We start from the raw sequence: 19,846 nt of genomic DNA on the forward strand, positions 1-19,846 counted from the left end.
GCATGCACTTCCAGTGCCATGCACCCGGACTACTTAACGGCGTGCCGAGCACTTGAAAGTGCGCTGAAGCCTGCTCTTGGACCCGGGGAGGAGGAAATTAGAAAAGCCAATCGCGCTGGGGGCAGGGTTTATAACTATTTAAACCTGCCTGAAGACCCCTTCCAGGTAAGACTGATGCCCTCAGTATGGTTGGTGCTTCCTGCCCTGCTCCTGCAGAACCCAGTGCTGCTCCTGTAAGTTGGATATAGGGAGGGTCCTAGGCTAGGGACCTTTTCAGTATAGACGTCCCTCTACTTGCACTACTCTCCCTCTTTTTTAGGGAGACCAGTCTGCCCATAATACCCCTGCCAAAAAGCCTCTCAAATGTGCGATCTGCAATAGTAAGCTTCCCTCGCTATGGGAGAAGAAGCTCTGTCAAGTGTGCACAGACAAAGTGGTCAGAGCGGAACAGCCCTCTCTCATCGAGGATATATGTACCCTGGTCAAGCAGGAGGTTCAGTCCTCCTTTGCCGCCTTTACCCCTCCTCCGCCACCACTCATTCCAGGGCCATCTACCTCTAAAAAAAAAAACAAAACAAAAAAAACGGAAAATTGAGGGGGTGGACTCTGATTACGAGTCCGAACACTCTTATCCCTCATCCTCTGAAACATGGAAAGAATCTACATCCCCCAGGATTTCGGAGGCTAGAAAATATTTTTTCACGTCAGAGTATATAGAAGAGTTGGTGAGCGCTATACGTTCTACTATGGGGTTGGAGGAGGAGTCAGTCCTGCAGTCCATTCAGGACAAAATTTTGGGGGGCTTGAAAACAGGGAAACAAAGGGGCTTTCCAGTTAATAAAAAACATTCTGGATCTGATAGCTCAGGAATGGGAGCTCCCAGAGAAACGCCTTTCCACCCCCTCAGAGTTGAAACGTTTCCCTTGGACGGTAATTCCCCTACTTAGGAGATTCCTAAGATGGTCCTTCAGGTGGCTAGAATGGCTAAAAAAAACACACTCCCGTTTGTGGATTCTTCACAATTGAAAGATCCTATGGATAGAAAAATAGTCTGTTGAAGAAATCCTGGGAAACGTCCACCTCTGCGTTAAAATCTAAAATAACATCCACCTGTGTAGCTAGAGCTCTCTTCCGATGGCTTGAAGAGTTGGAGCATCATATATCCCAGCGCACCTCAAGGGGGATGCTATTGGATTCTCTTCCTATTCTCCAAAGGGCTACAGGCTTTCTGGCTGATACATCTATGGAATCAATCTGAATTGCCTCCAGGTCCCTAGTTCAAATCTAACTCTGCCAGAAGAGCTCTCTGGCTCAAAATGTGGAGCAGGGATGTTGCCTCAAAAGTTAAATTATGTTCAATCCCCTTTAAAGGCGAATGTGTTTGGCCCTGCTCTTGATGAAATTTTAGAGGAAGCCACTGACAGGAAAAAAGCCCTTCCTGAACAAAAACCTCCAAGAAGCATTTTTTTTCGTGCCTCCCAGTCCCAGACCCCCCAGACAAAGGCAAAGGGTAAAACTGGAGGATGGAGTTATGCGAAGGGAAGGGGGAAGAACATCCTTGTCCCCCAGCAGCAGCCCCGGCAGGATAAGCAATGACTCCAACCCAGTAAGGGGTGAGGTTTACAAAATTTTTCCACCATTGGCAGGCCATTTCCAACTTCCAGTGGGTCCTCAATATCATCAAGGGGGGCCTGCTGAAAGAGTTCGAGTCCTCCCCTCCTCGGGTTCTGAGGGTCACCTCCCTTCCATCTTCAGGAGCCCAAACCATTCTAATGACAGGTCTCCAGGATCTCCTAAGGTCAAAAGCAATCTCCCCAGTACCTCTGCAGCAATGGGGAACAGGCCACTACTCCTGTCTCTTTTTTTTTTTTTTAGTGAAGAAACCTTCTGGGAGGCACGCATTAGTATAAACCTAAAAAATCCCAATAAGCACATCTTCTATCGCAGCTTCAAGATGGAATCTGTGAAGTCGGCCATTCCCCTGATAGGCCCGCATTTCTTCATGGCAACTATAGATCTCAAAGATTCCTACTTCCATGTTCCAGTTCATCCTCGACACAGGAAATACCTGAGGTTTGCGGTACAGCAAAATCAGCAGGTGAAGCACTTTCAGTTCAACATGCTCCCCTTTGGCATCTCTTCGGTGCCGAGAGTTTTTTCCAAAAAGTCAGAGGCCGTTTCATATATCCGGAAACAAGGAGTCTGCATAGTTCCTTATCTGGACGATTTTCTAATTGTAGGTTCCTCTTCTCTGATTCTCAGAAACCACATATCAAAAACTCTCGATATCCTGCGATCGCAGGGGGGGTGGCCAAATCTGAAGAAGTCCCAGCTTCAGCCTTCCAAAACAAGGAAGTTTCTGGGGGTTCTGTTAGACTCTGGGAAGCAGATGTCGTTTCTTCATCCAGTACCTCAAATATTGAATCTACGTAGCTGCCTGGTTACTGAGACCCAGGTGCTAAGAGCTAGAGGGCTTTCAGGCACAGTAATTTCTACCCTACAGAGATCCAGGAAGCCAGTTACAAATGCTATATATAGTAAGGTATGGAAGAAGTTTTCATCCTTCTGTCTCCCGAATCTGCCTGATTGATTCCATCCAAATATTCCACAAGTGTTGGATTTCTTACAAAAAGGGCTAGATCTTGGCCTTAAACCTAGTACTCTGAAGGTTCAAGTTTTCTCCCTAAGCTCTATGTTCGAACAGGATTTGGCCAACCACCTTTGGATTAAGAGATTCATGTCTTAGCCCTCAGATCTCATCCCAGAAGGCAGACTGTTGTCCCTCCTTGGGACTTAACCCCTTTCTGCCACTGGACGTACTATTCCGTCCATGTGGGGTGGGCCCTACTTCCCAAGGACGGAATAGTACGTCCAGCGCGATCGGCCGCGCTCACGGGGGAGCGCAGCCGGGTGTCAGCTGCCTATCATCACGGACCGCCCCCGGCACATTAACCCCCGGCACACCGCGATCAAACATGATCGCGGTGTACCGGCGGTACAGGGAAGCATCGCGCAGGGAGGGGGCTCCCTGCGGGCTTCCCTGAGACCCCCGCAGCAACGCGATGTGATCGCGTTGCTGCGAGGGTCTCCTTACCTCCCTCCCTGCTCCAGGCCCGGATCCAAAATGGCCGCAGCATCTGGGTCCTGCAGGGAGGGAGGTGGCTTACCAAGTGCCTGCTCAGAGCAGGGCTTGGTAAGCCTGCATAGCTCTCACACAGATCGGTGATCTGACAGAGTGCTGTGCAAACTGTCAGATCACCGATCTGTGATGTCCCCCCCTGGGACAAAGTAAAAAAGTTAAAAAAAAAAAAAAAAAAAAATTCCACGTGTAAAAAAAATAAAATAAATAAATAAAAAAAATCCTAAATAATGAAAAAAAAAATATATATTATTCCCATAAATAATTTCTTTATCTAAATAAAAAAAACGAAACAATAAAAGTACACATATTTAGTATCGCCGCGTCCGTAATGACACAACCTATAAAACTGGCCCACTAGTTAACACCTTCAGTAAACACCGTAAGAAAAAGAGGCAAATAACGCTTTATTATCATACCGCCGAACAAAAAGTGGAATAACACGCGATCAAAAAGTCAGATAAATAACCATGGTACCGCTGAAAGCATCATCTTGTCCCGCAAAAAACAAGCCGCCATACAGCATCATCAGCAAAAAATAAAAAAGGTATAGTCCTCAGAATAAAGCGATGCAAAAATAATTATTTTTTCTATAAAATAGTTTTTATCGTATAAAAGCGCCAAAACATAAAAAAATTATATAAATGAGGTATCTCTGTAATCGTACTGACCCGTAGAATAAAACTGCTTTATTAATTTTACCAAACGCGGAACGGTATAAACGCCTCCCCCAAAAGAATTTCATGAATAGCTGTTTTTTGGTCATTCTGCCTCACAAAAATCGGAATAAAAAGCGATCAAAAAATGTCACGTGCCCGAAAATGTTACCAATATAAACGTCAACTCGTCCCGCAAAAAACAAGACCTCACATGACTCTGTGGACAAAAATATGGAAAAATTATAGCTCTCAAAATGTGGTAACGCAAAAAATATTTTTTGCAATAAAAAGCGTCTTTTAGTGTGTGACGGCTGCCAATCATAAAAATCCACTAAAAAACCCGCTATAAAAGTAAATCAAACCCCCCTTCATCACCTCCTTAGTTAGGAAAAAATAAAAAAATGTATTTATTTCCATTTTCCCGTTAGGGTTGGGGCTAGGGTTGGGGCTAGGGATAGGGTTGGGGCTAGGGTTAAGGCTACAGTTAGGGTTGAGGCTAAATTTAGGGTTAGGGTTTGGATTACATTTATGGTTGGGAATAGGGTTGGGATTAGGGTTAGGGGTGTGTCTGGGTTAGAGGTGTGGTTAGGGTTACTTTGGGATTAGGGTTAGGGGTGCGTTTGGGTTAGGGTTTCAGTTATAATTGGGGGTTTCCACTGTTTAGGCACATCAGGGGCTCTCCAAACGCGACATGGCGTCCGATCTCAATTCCAGCCAATTCTGTGTTGAAAAAGTAAAACAGTGCTCCTTCCCTTCCGAGCTCTCCCGTGTGCCCAAACCGGGGTTTACCCCAACATATGGGGTATCAGCGTAGTCAGGACAAATTGGACAACAACTTTTGGGGTCCAATTTCTCCTGTTACCCTTGGGAAAATACAAAACTGGGGGCTAAAAAATAATTTTTGTGGGAAAAAAAGATTTTTTATTTTCACGGCTCTGCGTTATAAACTGTAGTGAAACACTTGGGGGTTCAAAGTTCTCACAACATCGTGGAGTCTAGTTTCCAGTATGGGGTCACTTGTGGGGGGTTTCTACTGTTTAGGTACATATGGGGCTCTGCAAACGCAATGTGACGCCTGCAGACCAATCCATCTAAGTCTGCATTCCAAATAATGCTCCTTCCCTTCCGAGCTCTGCCATGCGCTCAAACGTTGGTTCCCCCCCACATATCGGGTATCAGCGTACTCGGGACAAATTGGACAACAATATTTAGGGTCCAATTTCTCCTGTTACCCTTGGAAAAATACAAAACTGGGGGCTAAAAAAGAATTTTTGTGGGAAAAAATGTTTGTTTTATTTTTACAGCTCTGCATTATAAATTGTAGTGAAGCCCTTGGTGGGTCAAAGTGCTCACCACACATCTAGATATGTTCCTTAGGGGGTCTACTTTCCAAAATGGTGTCACTTGTGGGGGGTTTCAATGTTTAGGCACATCAGTGGCTCTCCAAACGCAACATGGCGTCCCATCTCAATTCCTGTCAATTTTGCATTGAAAAGTCAAATGGCGCTCCTTCCCTTCCGAGCTCTCTCATGCGCCCAAACAGTGGTTTACCCCCACATATGGGGTATCGGCGTACTCAGGACAAATTGTACAACAACTTTTGGGGTCCAATTTCTTCTCTTACCCTTGGGAAAATAAAAATTGGGGGCGAAAAGATAATTTTTGTGAAAAAAACTATTTTTTATTTTTACGGTTCTGCATTATAAACTTCTGTGAAGCACTTGGTGGGTCAAAGTGCTCACCACACCTCTAGATAAGTTCTTTAGGGGGTCTGCTTTCCAAAATGGTGTCACTTGTGGGGGGTTTCAATGTTTAGGCACATCAGTGGCTCTCCAAACGCAACATGGCGTCCCATCTCATTTCCAGTCAATTTTGCATTGAAAAGTCAAATGGCGCTCCTTCGCTTCCGAGCTCTGTCATGCGCCCAAACAGTGGTTTATCCCCACATGTGGGGTATCGGCGTACTCAGGACAAATTGTACAACAACGTTTGGGGTCCATTTTCTCCTGTTACCCTTGGTAAAATAAAACAAATTAGAGCTGAAGTAAATTTTTTGTGAAAAAAAGTTAAATGTTCATTTTTATTTAAACATTCCAAAAATTCCTGTGAAACACCTGAAGGGTTAATAAACTTCTTGAATGTGGTTTTGAGCACCTTGAGGGATGCAGTTTTTAGAATGGTGTCACACTTGGGTATTTTCTATCATATAGACCCCTCAAAATGACTTCAAATGAGATGTGGTCCCTAAAAAAAAAATGGTGTTGTAAAAATGAGAAATTGCTGGTCAATTTTTAATCCTTACAACTCCCTAACAAAAAAAAATTTTGGTTCCAAAATTGTGCTGATGTAAAGTAGACATGTGGGAAATGTTACTTATTAAGTATTTTGTGTGACATATCTCTGTGATTTAATTGCATAAAAATTCAAAGTTGGAAAATTGTGAAATTTTAAAAATTTTCGCCAAATTTCCATTTTTTTCACAAATAAACGCAGGTAATATCAAAGAAATTTTACCACTATCATGAAGTACAATGTCACGAGAAAACAATGTCAGAATCACCGGGATCCGTTGAAGCGTTCCAGAGTTATAACCTCATAAAGGGACAGTGGTCAGAATTGTAAAAATTGGCCCGGTCCATAACGTGCAAACCACCTTTGGGAGTAAAGGGGTTAAATATAATCCTCAAAGGGCTCACACAGCCTCCGTTTGAACCCCTGTCTTCTGCACTCCTCAATTTCTTGGGTAATATTAGTTGTTTTTGATGGTATCTTTAATTGACAATTCACAGCTGTCATCAAGCCCTTGGGTTAGTAATTGAGAGGTGTCTATCAGACACCCCCATTACTAACTCGGTAATCAAAAATAAAAGCACACACAGAAAAAATACTTGTTCAAATAAAGACTCCCCCACACTATCCCTCGTTCACCAATTTATTGTAAAAAAGTCAAAAAAATCCCAAGATCTGCAGTTAACAACGATTGCGATAAACCTAAAACTACATAAATAAAAACGAGAGACTGTCCATCGTTCACCAATTTATTACCAAAAAATGTTTCCATGAAGCTACGACATAGTCCACATTCCCCCAATCTGCCTTCGGCAACTGTCAATAGTAGTAAAGCTCCTGCTTTTCACAGGCGTCGCCAGATAGTGACGACAACACTCATTAGAGCTGCCATATCTATTAGCTATCCAATATTTTTCTATCTATATCTTTTATATCATTGGCTTATTAGTTGGAAAATTAGTTTTAAATTACATAGGGAAATACAGTATGTAAAAGGTGATGTTAAGAATGCATTGCATACGCATGTCATATATATTCCTTCCTGCCAGTCAAATGTTACGGGCACAAGGTGACGCCGCAGGACCTGAGTGGCATCAGTAAAAGGTGTAGCCACCAGAAGGTAAGTATAAGAACAGGGGCATGGGGCTTACATTTAAAGTACCACTCCAGCACTGGGAAAAAACAAACCGCTGAAGTGGTGCTTTAAAGTAAACTACTGGAGACTTCCAACATTGCTCATCTGAGATGCAAATATGGAAATCGGTTTAAAAAGAAAAAAACATGGCTGGTTCTTAATTTCTCCACAAGAATGATCAGTTGGTATGTTTTGGCAGCACCTGTACATCTCAAATTGTCATCAGATGAGTATGACAAAAAGAAAAACCTCTTGTGCAGAAACTTCTATCTTGCTCTTTAATAGGTAAGGAAAGATATTTGTTAGTAAAAGTTTGACCTTTGTTTTGTCTAGTTTGCAGGGTTTTCGGCCGAGTCTTTGTGTGAGCGGATCTTGGACTCTCACTGCTCCCTTCTTATCACTGCAGGTAGACATGGTTCTTAAAGTGCTTGGGCTTGCATTGGGAAATGATTTTAGAAAAGATTTTTGAATTTCTTCATATATTCTGACTTTTTTTCAGATGGCTTTTTTCGTGGAGATAAGTTGATTAACTTGAAGCAGATTGCAGATGAGGCACTAAAGAAGTGTTCAGAGAAGTAAGCGGAGCAAAATATGATATGGATGACTACCTGCCTTTCTATTGAAGAGAAATATATTAAACTAGATTGTGGCCCAATTCTAACGCATCGGGTATTCTAGAATATGCATGTCCCCGTAGTATATGGAAAATGATGATTCCAGAATTCGCGGCAGACTGTGCCCGTCGCTGATTGGTCGAGGCAACCTTTATGACATCATCGTCGCCATGGCAACCATTATGACATAATCGTCGCTGTGCCCGTTGCTGATTGGTCGAGGCAACCTTTATGACATCATCATCGCCATGGCAACCATTATGACATCATCGTCGCTGTGCCCGTTGCTGGTTGGTCGAGGCAACCTTTATGACATCATCATCGCCATAGCAACCATTATGACATCATCGTCGCAGTGCCCGTCGCTGATTGGTCGAGGCCTGGTGGCCTCGACCAATCAGAGGGCCGGGATTTCCAGGACAGACAGACAGACGGAAAAACCCTTAGACAATTATATATATAGATTCTCTTTGCCCTTCATTTATCGTTTAAAGGGGGTTGTCTTACAAAAAATTGCTTTTGTAAATATTTTTAGAGCATGTGAATGTGTATATGCTGGAATGTAGTAATTGACTAAATGAGAAGATTCTTTGAACTTTAAACCTTACTGTGCTAATAAGGAGAAGTACAGTTTTGAATAAAATATTTGACATTATTGGCATCTCAAATACCTATGTATAACTAGTGTTTCTTTGCAGGAACTACCCACTGAGAAAGTGCATCGTACTGAAACACTTGGGGAGAGATGATATCTGTGATGGAACAAGCACATCCTCTCCTCCATGCAAAAGGCCGTGCCAAAATGTACAGGTAAACCCATGGCAACAGATCCAATATCCCAGTATGCATTTTGGTCCGCTCTGTGTGAAGCATATGTGCTTGGTGAGGGTTTTTAAAGGCAATGACTTCAAACCAATTACGGGCACTCTGTGCATCATTTATTGGCCTTCCCACTTGCTTGGTTACTATGTATATCTGCCCTTCTCTGGCCCTATGAAGCCAGAGTTTTCAGTTGAGGGTGGTTGTGTGGAAATGTTGGGAAGGTGTAGTTAAATGCATGCCATAATGCACCAAGTGTTTGTAGTAAGTTTGAACAGTCATCCTGTGTTGACAGTGTTCCTTTTAAGATAACCTGGCTCATGCAGGAATTAAGGCAAATCCTTTGAGATAATAAGCGTGACCTGCATGAGACAATCATGGAGTAGACTCTTAGAGGAGATCTCTCATGAAGACAAATCATCTTCAAATTTTAGCAGTCCCAGAAGTCTGGACTTTAGAATGCTGATTTGTTTGTAAAATTGAATGCCTCTCCTATGAATAGTCTATCAATATTACATCAGTGGTGTCAGACAAACTGATTGTAGGAAGACACTAGATCCCATAGCAATCTCAATGGAACCAAGAAGAGATCCCACAAATAAAATGTAAAATCATTTTTATTAGTAAATAAATATAAAAGGAACAATGAATAGATCCAAAAATTACACAAAATACCGTACTAAGGGACGCCACAGAACAAAGTAACTAAGGGTACATATGCACAACAACCATCTGCATAAGACACATGCTAGAGGATGACTAAAAGTGCTTGAGCCAAAAAAGTACTGACACTAATACCCATGTTACAGAGAAGCTAAGTGGCATATATAATCATCACCCAAGACTCTAAACAACATAGGGTCTCAAAATCAATATTGGACCCCCCCGATTCATATATAATTGCCGCAATGGGCCAGTATAAAGGGCTTAACAGTCTCACTAGAAAAGGGGGGAAAAAAGAGATAACCAACGGATGTATATTACCTGCCACACTACTTCTCCTGGGCGTCCCCTTCACCCCTTTTTTGGCTCAAGCACTTTTAGTCATCCTCTAGCATGTGTCTTATGCAGATGGTTGTTATGCATATGTACCCTTAGTTACTTTGTTCTGTGGCGTCCCTTAGTACGGTATTTTGTGTAATTTTTGGATCTATTCATTGTTCCTTTTATATTTACCTACTAATAAAAATGATTTTACATTTTATTTGTGGGATCTCTTCTTGGGTCCATTGAGATTGCTATGGGATCTAGTGTCTTAGTATTGTTGAAGTGCCCTTTGTTATTTTCTGGACATTTAGTAATTTATCTAAACTGATTGTAGGGTAGTAGTGGTTTTGGGGGTGTTGTTTTCCCTTCATAGTTTCCATGGGACCTTACTGCACAGTGCTATATTTTCCATAGCTGCTATGCTTCATATTGCTGCATCATTTCACAAAAAGCTCAGCATTGGGCAGTAGAATAATGGCACCAGCACTTGCTTGTTAAAACAGCTAATCTACTGGTGTGCAAAAAGTTAAGATTCATATCAATATGATACTGATTGCCGCCATTTTAGGATGACTTTTTTTATTTCATTTAACCCGCAGGGAGCGAAATAAATATATATATATATATATATATATATATATATATATATATATATATATATATATATATATATATATATATACACAGTGGGGCAAAAAAGTATTTAGTCAGTCAGCAATAGTGCAAGTTCCACCACTTAAAAAGATGAGAGGCGTCTGTAATTTACATCATAGGTAAATCTCAACTATGGGAGACAAACTGAGAAAAATAATCCAGAAAATCACATTGTCTGTTTTTTTTTATCATTTTTTTTTGCATATTATGGTGGAAAATAAGTATTTGGTCAGAAACAAACAATCAAGATTTCTGGCTCTCACAGACCTGTAACTTCTTCTTTAAGAGTCTCCTCTTTCCTCCACTCATTACCTGTAGTAATGGCACCTGTTTAAACTTGTTATCAGTATAAATGGACACCTGTGCACACCCTCAAACAGTCTGACTCCAAACTTCACTATGGTGAAGACCAAAGAGCTGTCAAAGGACACCAGAAACAAAATTGTAGCCCTGCACCAGGCTGGGAAGACTGAATCTGCAATAGCCAACCAGCTTGGAGTGAAGAAATCAACAGTGGGAGCAATAATTAGAAAATGGAAGACATACAAGACCACTGATAATCTCCCTCGATCTGGGGCTCCACGCAAAATCCCACCCCGTGGGGTCAGAATGATCACAAGAACGGTGAGCAAAAGTCCCAGAACCACGCGGGGGGACCTAGTGAATGAACTGCAGAGAGCTGGGACCAATGTAACAAGGCCTACCATAAGTAACACACTACGCCAACATGGACTCAGATCCTGCAGTGCCAGACGTGTCCCACTGCTTAAGCCAGTACATGTCCGGGCCCGTCTGAAGTTTGCTAGAGAGCATTTGGATGATCCAGAGCAGTTTTGGGAGAATGTCCTATGGTCTGATGAAACCAAACTGGAACTGTTTGGTAGAAACACAACTTGTCGTGTTTGGAGGAAAAAGAATACTGAGTTGCATCCATCAAACACCATACCTACTGTAAAGCATGGTGGTGGAAACATCATGCTTTTGGGCTGTTTCTCTGCAAAGGGGCCAGGACGACTGATCCGGGTACATGAAAGAATGAATGGGGCCATGTATCGTGAGATTTTGAGTGCAAACCTCCTTCCATCAGCAAGGGCATTGAAGATGAAACGTGGCTGGGTCTTTCAACATGATAAAGATCCAAAGCACACCGCTAGGGCAACGAAGGAGTGGCATTGTAAGAAGCATTTCAAGGTCCTGGAGTGGCCTAGCCAGTCTCCAGATCTCAACCCTATAGAAAACCTTTGGAGGGAGTTGAAAGTCCGTGTTGCCAAGCGAAAAGCCAAAAACATCACTGCTCTAGAGGAGATCTGCATGGAGGAATGGGCCAACATACCAACAACAGTGTGTGGCAACCTTGTGAAGACTTACAGAAAACGTTTGACCTCTGTCATTGCCAACAAAGGATATATTACAAAGTATTGAGATGAAATTTTGTTTCTGACCAAATACTTATTTTCCACCATAATATGCAAATAAAATGTTAAAAAAACAGACAATGTGATTTTCTGGATTTTTTTTTCTCAGTTTGTCTCCCATAGTTGAGGTCTACCTATGATGTAAATTACAGACGCCTCTCATCTTTTTAAGTAGTGGAACTTGCACTATTGCTGACTGACTAAATACTTTTTTGCCCCACTGTATATATATATATACCACCAGAATAAACATATAAACTGCAAGTGCTCATAAAAAAGGTTAGGTCTTCCCAGAATTGCATGACTTACCTGAATCCTAAGTGCAGGAGGGATCGGAGTCAGTCGTCTCAAGGATTTAAACTGTTATACCCTGTCATGCCCCACTTGGGAAAGACACTTGGTTTTGGGGTTCTTTTAGACAGTACCATACTTGGGTACTGCCCTTTGTCGGGGCAGGAGCAACACATGGGGCATGGAGGGGTATAACAATATGATTCAAAGTTGCTTCATATATATATATTTCTCTCCCTGCTGGTTAAATTGACTGACTAAATTTGGAGAATTTGTACAGGTCTGCCCACTGCAGAAGACCCCTGCTCTATTGGTCTTTTACGGATGAAACATCACTTTAAAAATTATGGATAACCCTTTTTAATAATGTAAAATTATACGCTGCCATTCTACTTAATTGCTTCCAGTAAATACATGATTTTCCATGCCCTCCAGAGCTGGTTCTTTATTAGTGGCTGGCTAGTTCAAGGGGTCCCTAAGTAGCTATACCACAACTAGTTAGGAGAGTGGGATACCTTCTGTTTGCAGCCCTTCCTTATGTAAAGATAATTAAAAAGTTATGATATATTCATAGACGTCACTTAAGACATTAGGAGAATAAATGCAGAGCATTACATTGTTCAGTCCGAAATTCATTCAGGATAACAACCCCCAATTGTGTTAACAATTAGTTATGACATAAAAGTCCCAACTTATTGTGAATGCTCAGACCAGGACACAGTTACAAGGATCAATGCACGTATTGCCCAGAGGAGAAGGCTCCCTGCGGCCTATTGGGCTGCACTTACTGAATCATCCAGTTTGCCTTCTCCAGGGGGTACTAATAGCTTGTGACATTATTATTTTCTTGACCCAATTTCTACTTTGTGGTTAGTAGAAGATTCTGCTTTCAGTAACCCACTTCCCATGCTATTGCTTTTGCTTACTGCCTTGGAATTCAATTGACCTTCTCCAATTAAAGATCTTCTCGTATATCTTTTGTGTGGTTCTGAGAAGCCTAGATGTTTACTAATGTTGCTGCCATTATAGTTTCTATATGGATTATATGTAACAATGGCTACATTACTTATCACACAGGTTTCCCAGTTGCAATTTTTAGTAAAAAAAAAAAGTTGCAAAGGATTCGACTGAGGAGGGAAATGTATGAGTGAATGCATGTGTGCTTGTTTGCAGGAAAGCAAGTACGGTATATAAACCTTATTTTTTTTCTCACCCTGTCAGTGTTTGCTGCTTTTTAAGGCTACTGAATATGCTTGTATGTCTGGGTTTTTGACAGGGAAACAAGCAGGACAAAGCAAAGCGAGCTGTACCCCAGGTATTTCACCTGTGTCCACAGGCAGCTGTGTTAATCATTTCTAGTGTGTCACTAACTGCTCCGTGGCTTTCTGTCTTTGCATATGTCTGTCCCAGGGTGTCTCATTAACATGCACGGTCTTGCTTACGTATAGTCTTGAACACTATGTGTTTAACTTGGACCAGGGCTACATTTTATGAACATTGTTTAGTAAAGGATTAAGTATCAACAGGATATATTGATAAGCTGTGTGAAGTTAAATTAACTTGTGCAGAGTAAGGCTACTTTCACACTAGCGTTTTTGACTGTACGTCGCAATGCGTCATTTAGGAGAAAAAAACGCATCCTGCAAAGTTGTCTGCAGGATGCGTTTTTTTCCCCATAGATTAACATTAGCGACGCATTGCGACATATGGCCACACGACTGCCCCGCGCCGACGCTAGTGTGAAAGCCGCCTAAATTACAAGGGAAAAGTAGCCCTGAGTTTCTCATGAGTAAAGGCCCATGTTGATGAGTTGAGAATCTGATACGAGCTTTCTTTTGAACACTTTTGCCAATTATCAGTTTAAGGTTGCGTTCACATGTTGCTTATGCCTCGATCGTGGTGAAACTGCAACATTTTTTAAATAGTTTTTTAAAATTGTGTCAAAAACTATTTTTGCATCAAAAACCTATTGTAAATGCAGCCTAAATATGCTAGTATACATCCAATTAGCAGTCTTCTAACTCACGGTCCGCTTGTCTACTTGGTCCTATAAACTGTATACGGGTTGATATTACCTTTTGAGTTTGTCATCTAAAAGTGCCAAATTCACACACTTCCTACCCTTGGCTGGATTTCTGCCTGCTTGCCCTCCACGAAGACTTTCAAGTGAATAAAGCAGAGACACACCATGTTATTTCTTTAATCCTCTATTAATTAGGTAATATGGCCTTCCTATGCATTAATTTTGTCCTGCCATTGCCAAATGCGGGTACTCCTTTTATCAGGTGACTATGCCAAATCTCTTTTTGGAGACACCTGCTTAGTCACCTGCTAGAGATACAGATTATTAATGCACCCCAAAAGATTTTCTATGGGAAGATGGCCAAGGAATAAATATAAAGAGGACCTTTCACTAGTTTTGCCATGTTAAACTGGCCACATCATGGCGTAGTGTCTCTGCAGAGCTAAATAAAACAATGTTTTTATTTTTTAATGTCTCATCTTAGTTGCTGAGATATTGCCGATAATTAGAATCAATACTTTACAAGCAAAGATCAACAGGGTGTTAGCAGATATTAGCTTCTTAGGGAATTTACTTCCCTAGGCAGGAGGCCTCATGCCGGGGAGAAAAAAAAATGAATATGCACCAAGAGACTTTCAGATTCAGCGTTTTTCATGAGACGTGCTAATTATGCAAATTGTCTCTTCAGAGAGGAAGAGAACTAGAACTCTAGTGCCACCTATTGGAAGTAGCAATCCTAACAGTCAATGTCGACCCTTTAACAAGCCTTATCACATGACTTAGGATAATAGCCAAACCAGAATCTCAATTTGTAGACACTGTGTTTCAGGGTACTGCCCCTCGTCAGTACAAAGCGGAGATCTGGTTTGGCTGTGTGAGAGGCGTCCGACTGATCTCTAAGAAGTATCTTTCTCCTTGCGGAGATTGACATGCTAAGCATGCCGGTATGAGGAGACTTAAAGCCGCAATGCTCCTCTGGGAAATATGCTAGCTATGTAATGACACACAGCGCTGCTCTCCTGACTGATCTCACTGCTGGCAGATATCTACTGTGATTACAAGTGAGGGAGAGGAGTAGGGACGAGATGTGTGTCATAACAAACACATATGCAGCTCTCCTCTCACAGTGCTGTCAGCTCTGCTCTTCTTTCCCTCCTCCCACACTAATCGTGCCATAGGATGAGAGCATCAGATGTCATTCCGTTAATGCACAGGTTTGTAGATTGCATTCCAGTGGCATTCGCTTGTCAGGAGCGCATGGAGTGCTAAAAAATGCAAATTGGGGGCTAAATGGTGCCCTTTAACAAAAATACTTTAAAATGTATATTGCTGCCGTAATTCTTTTAGGGTCCAAGTCTCCTATATAACCGTTTTAAGTAGTTTATTTTTGCATATTGTGGCACTAAACTCCATTTAAAAATGGTATTCGGAGACCGCTTAAATAGCTTCTGGGTTAAATTCTGATGTCGGGCTTTCTCTTATCTCATTCAAATGTTAATAAACCAGTTAGAAATCGTGCAGAAACTTACTTGCTGAATGGATTTTCATTCTGTGCAAATCCGCAATGAAATTGACTCAATTTGATACAGATTGGCTTTGTCGCTGAGGAAAGGCCACAGATAGGCTCCATGCGCACGTATCTTTAATGGTTGGTTTGTTGTCACAAAAAATGCTGAAGTTGCCGGGTCTGGCTCAGCAGTGGCGCTTTCTGGTCAGATTCATACTCTGACTAGACTGATGGTCTGTGCAAATGTATATTCCTGCACTCTCTGTAAAGTTCACATGGACTGCTGGTGAAGTACACTAATTTATAACAAATAGACCTACTGATCTACTGATCTGAATGAAGGCCGCTTCTACTCACATAATGGAGTTTAACAGAATGTAGGAATATATTGTTTGCGCTTTCCCTGAAATATTCACTGTAATGTTGACAACAGAGCATTTTATTTATTCTTTCCTAAATGGCCTTCGACTCAATCCCAAGCCATCAACAATCTCTAGGAAGATCCATCTTGTGCAGGTGTAAATAGATCCGCAAGTGTCTTCTCCATAGTTTTTATTATAATAAGCCATTGAGTTTGTTGGTCTTTTTGTCTTGTTCTTTCTATTCTTCTGACCACGAAGTCCTTCTCCAGCGATTGCTCTCTTCGTATGATGTGTCCAAACCGAGCAATAGGTATATTTCAAAGTTTTCCTATATCATCCCCTCTGCAACACAGATAATTTTCATTATTGCTCTTTTGTATTCTCATCCTTTCCTTTTTCACGAGCCATGCCTCATTTATTTTTCTGTCAGCATAATCATATGAAGTTTCTTTTCTTTTTTTTGTAGGACAAGTTGTTTTGAATTAATTTTTACTATACAATCTAAAAAAAGTACCGTATTTTGTGGATTATAAGATGTTGGTTTATAAGCCACACCCCAAATTTTGGGGCGGAAAATAGGAAAACATCATTTTTTTAATAAAATGGTGTGTTATAATCCACTTTTGCTGTAGATTACCTGGGGAACAGCGGTGGTGGAGCAGGTGGCAGGTTTAGTTGCTGGCAGGGCAGGAGATGCTGAGTGCTCAAGGCTGGTAGGAGAGTTCATCAGTGGCATGAGTTGGCCATGGCTGCAGTCCGCAGGCTGGTACAACAAGGTATTTAGTGGTGCAGGGGCTTTTAAAAGCTAAAATGATTGTCTTATGAATCTCACTCTGTGGCTAGGCTTTACAAGACTACAATATATATATATATATATATATATATTGTGGGGGTCTCAAACAATATGTAATCATAAAAAAGAAGCTTTAAAAATAACTATTAATATTTAAAATTGTCCATATTAGGACCATTCTCATTTAAAGAGCCATTCTAGTTAAAGGGAACCTGTCACCCCGTTTTTTGAGATTGAGCTATAAATACTGTTAAATAGGGCCTGCGCTGTGTGTTCCTATAGTGTATGTAGTGTACCCCGATTCCCCATTTATGCTGAGAAATAACTTACCAAAGTCGCCGTTTTCGCCTGTCAATCAGGCTGGTCAGGTCGGGAGGGCGTGGTGACATCGCTGGTTCTTCCTCAGCTGTACGTTGGTGGCGTAGTGGCGTAGTGGTGAAGACACAGCGCGCGATCTGCGCTGTCATCCCTTTCGTCGGTGGGGGCGGCCATCTTCCTGGGGCCGCGCGTGCGCAGATCGAGTGCTCTGCTGCACGGGGCTTCAGGAAAATGGCCGCGGGATGCCGCGCGTGCGCATTAGAGATCGCGGCGGCCATTTTCCCAAAGCCGAGATGCAAACTCGGCTTTGGGAAAATGGCCGCCGCGATCTCTAATGCGCACGCGCGGCATCCCGCGGCCATTTTCCTGAAGCCCCGTGCAGCAGAGCACTCGATCTGCGCACGCGCGGCCCCAGGAAGATGGCCGCCCCCACCGACGAAAGGGATGACAGCGCAGATCGCGCGCTGTGTCTTCACCACTATGCCACTACGCCACCAACGTACAGCTGAGGAAGAACCAGCGATGTCACCACGCCCTCCCGACCTGACCAGCCTGATTGACAGGCGAAAACGGCGACTTTGGTAAGTTATTTCTCAGCATACATGGGGAATCGGGGTACACTACATACACTATAGGAACACACAGCGCAGGCCCTATTTAACAGTATTTATAGCTCAATCTCAAAAAACGGGGTGACAGGTTCCCTTTAATATTCAGGAAATGAAGCTAACTGAAATTCATAGGCCCTATAGAGCTGTTAGCCTGTCTGACCACGGAGGTTGGCACCCTAATTTGTCGATATGGCGCCCCCGCTTACTGATGACTGTCCCCTGAAGACCCTAGTATCCACCGCTCCTAAAATACACAAAGCATATACAAGTGCTTCTCACTAAGTTAGAATATCATCAAAAAGTTAATTTATTTCAGTTCTTCAATACAAAAAGTGAAACTCGTATAGAGTCATTCCAAACTGCCAAAAGTACCAACACCTGGTTTAAAAACAACAGTAGCACTGTACTTGATTGGCCAGCAAACTCGCTTGACCTTAACCCCCTTTGAGGTATTGTCAAGAGTAAGATGAGACACCAGACCCAACAATGCAGACGAGCTGACGGCTGCTATCAAAGCAACCTGGGCCTCCATAACATCTCAGCAGTGACACAGGCTGATCGCCTCCATGCCATGCTGTATTGATGCAAAAGGAGCTCTGACCAAGTATTGAGTGCATGTGCTCAGCATACATTTCAGTAGGCCAACATTTTGGATTTTCAAGCTGGTGTTATAAAGTATTCTAATTTACTGAGATAATGACTTTTGGGTTTTCATTGGCTCTAAGCCATAATCGTCAACATTAACAGAAATAAACACTTGAAATACATCACTCTGTTAGTAATGACTCTATATATAATATGCGGTTCACTTTTTGTATTGAAGAACTGAAATAAATTAACTTTTTGATGATATTCTAATTGAGTGAGAAGCAATATACCAATAAAGACATCCAGGTATATCAGATTTGATTACAAAAATAGTTATATGAAGGTACCTTAGATGTACAAATATCTTGCAAGATTATATATGTGTGTATGTGTGTGTGGATGTATGTGTATGTATGAAGACAGAGAGAGATACAGATACTGTGTGTGTGTATATATATATATATATATATATATATGTATATATATATATATGTATATGTGTGTGTGTGTGTGTGTGTGTGTGTGTGTGTGTGTGTATAGATATATAGATATATAGATATATACATATATACACACACACACACACACACACACACGCGCACATACACACACACACACACACACACACACACACACACACACACACACACACACACACATACATACATACATACATACATACATATGCACACACACACATATACAGTACAGGCCAAAAGTTTGGACACACCTCATTTTAAGATTTTTCTGTAATTTCATGACTATGAAAATAGTACATTCAAACTGAAGGCATCAAAACTATGAATTAACACATGTAGAATTATATACTTAACAAAAAACTGAAATTATGTCTTATATTCTAGGTTCTTCAAAGTAGCCACCTTTTGCTTTGATGACTGCTTTGCACACTCTTGGCATTCTATTGCTGAGCTTCAAGAGGTAGTCACTGGGAATGGTCTTCCAACAATCTTGAAGAAGTTCCCAGAGATGCTTAGCACTTGTTGGCCCTTTTCCCTTCAGTCTACGGTCCAGCTCACCCCAAACCATCTCGATTGGGTTCAGGTCTGGTGACTTTGGAGGCCAGGTCATCTGGCGTAGCACCCCATCACTCTCCTGCTTGATCAAATAGCCCCTACACAGCCTGGAGGTGTGTTTGGGGTCATTGTCGTGTTGAAAAATAAATGAGGGCCCAACTAAACGCACACCGGATGGAATAGCATGCCACTGCAAGATGCTGTGGTAGCCATGCTGGTTCAGTATGCCCTCAATTATGAATAAATCCCCAACAGTGTCACCAGCAAAGCACCCCCACACCATCACACCACCTCCATGCTTCACGGTGGGAACCAGGCATGCAGAGTCCATCCGTTCACCTTTCTGCGTCGCACAAAGACACGGTGGTTGGAACCAAAGATCTCAAATTTGGACTCATCAGACCAAAGCAAAGATTTCCACTTTTCTAATGTTCATTCCTTGTGTTCTTTAGCCCAAACAAGTCTCTTCTGCTTGTTGCCTGTCCTTAGCAGTGGTTTCCTAGCAGCTATTATACCATGAAGGCCTGCTGCACACAGTCTCCTCTTAACAGTTGTTGTAGAGATGTGTTTATTGCTAGAACTCTGTGTGGCATTGACCTGATCTCTAA

General features: G+C 42.0%; 1 protein-coding gene across 2 annotated transcripts in view; it reads left to right on the top strand.

Annotated features, from left to right (window-relative positions):
• Positions 1–19,846, top strand: part of ACSS2 (acyl-CoA synthetase short chain family member 2) — a 117,624-nt gene that overhangs the window by 75,732 nt on the left and 22,046 nt on the right. Inside the window, exons 5-8 of one of the 2 annotated variants that reach the window (XM_069752130.1) lie at positions 7,556–7,628; positions 7,722–7,797; positions 8,535–8,646; positions 13,279–13,317. In XM_069752130.1, the coding sequence (XP_069608231.1) occupies positions 7,556–7,628; positions 7,722–7,797; positions 8,535–8,646; positions 13,279–13,317 (300 nt within the window). The remainder of the gene's footprint in view (positions 1–7,555; positions 7,629–7,721; positions 7,798–8,534; positions 8,647–13,278; positions 13,318–19,846) is intronic. The other variant, XM_069752131.1, reaches the window with a different exon arrangement.

Source organism: Ranitomeya imitator, chromosome 2, assembly GCF_032444005.1.
Source record: "Ranitomeya imitator isolate aRanImi1 chromosome 2, aRanImi1.pri, whole genome shotgun sequence".
Lineage (NCBI taxonomy): Eukaryota > Metazoa > Chordata > Amphibia > Anura > Dendrobatidae > Ranitomeya > Ranitomeya imitator.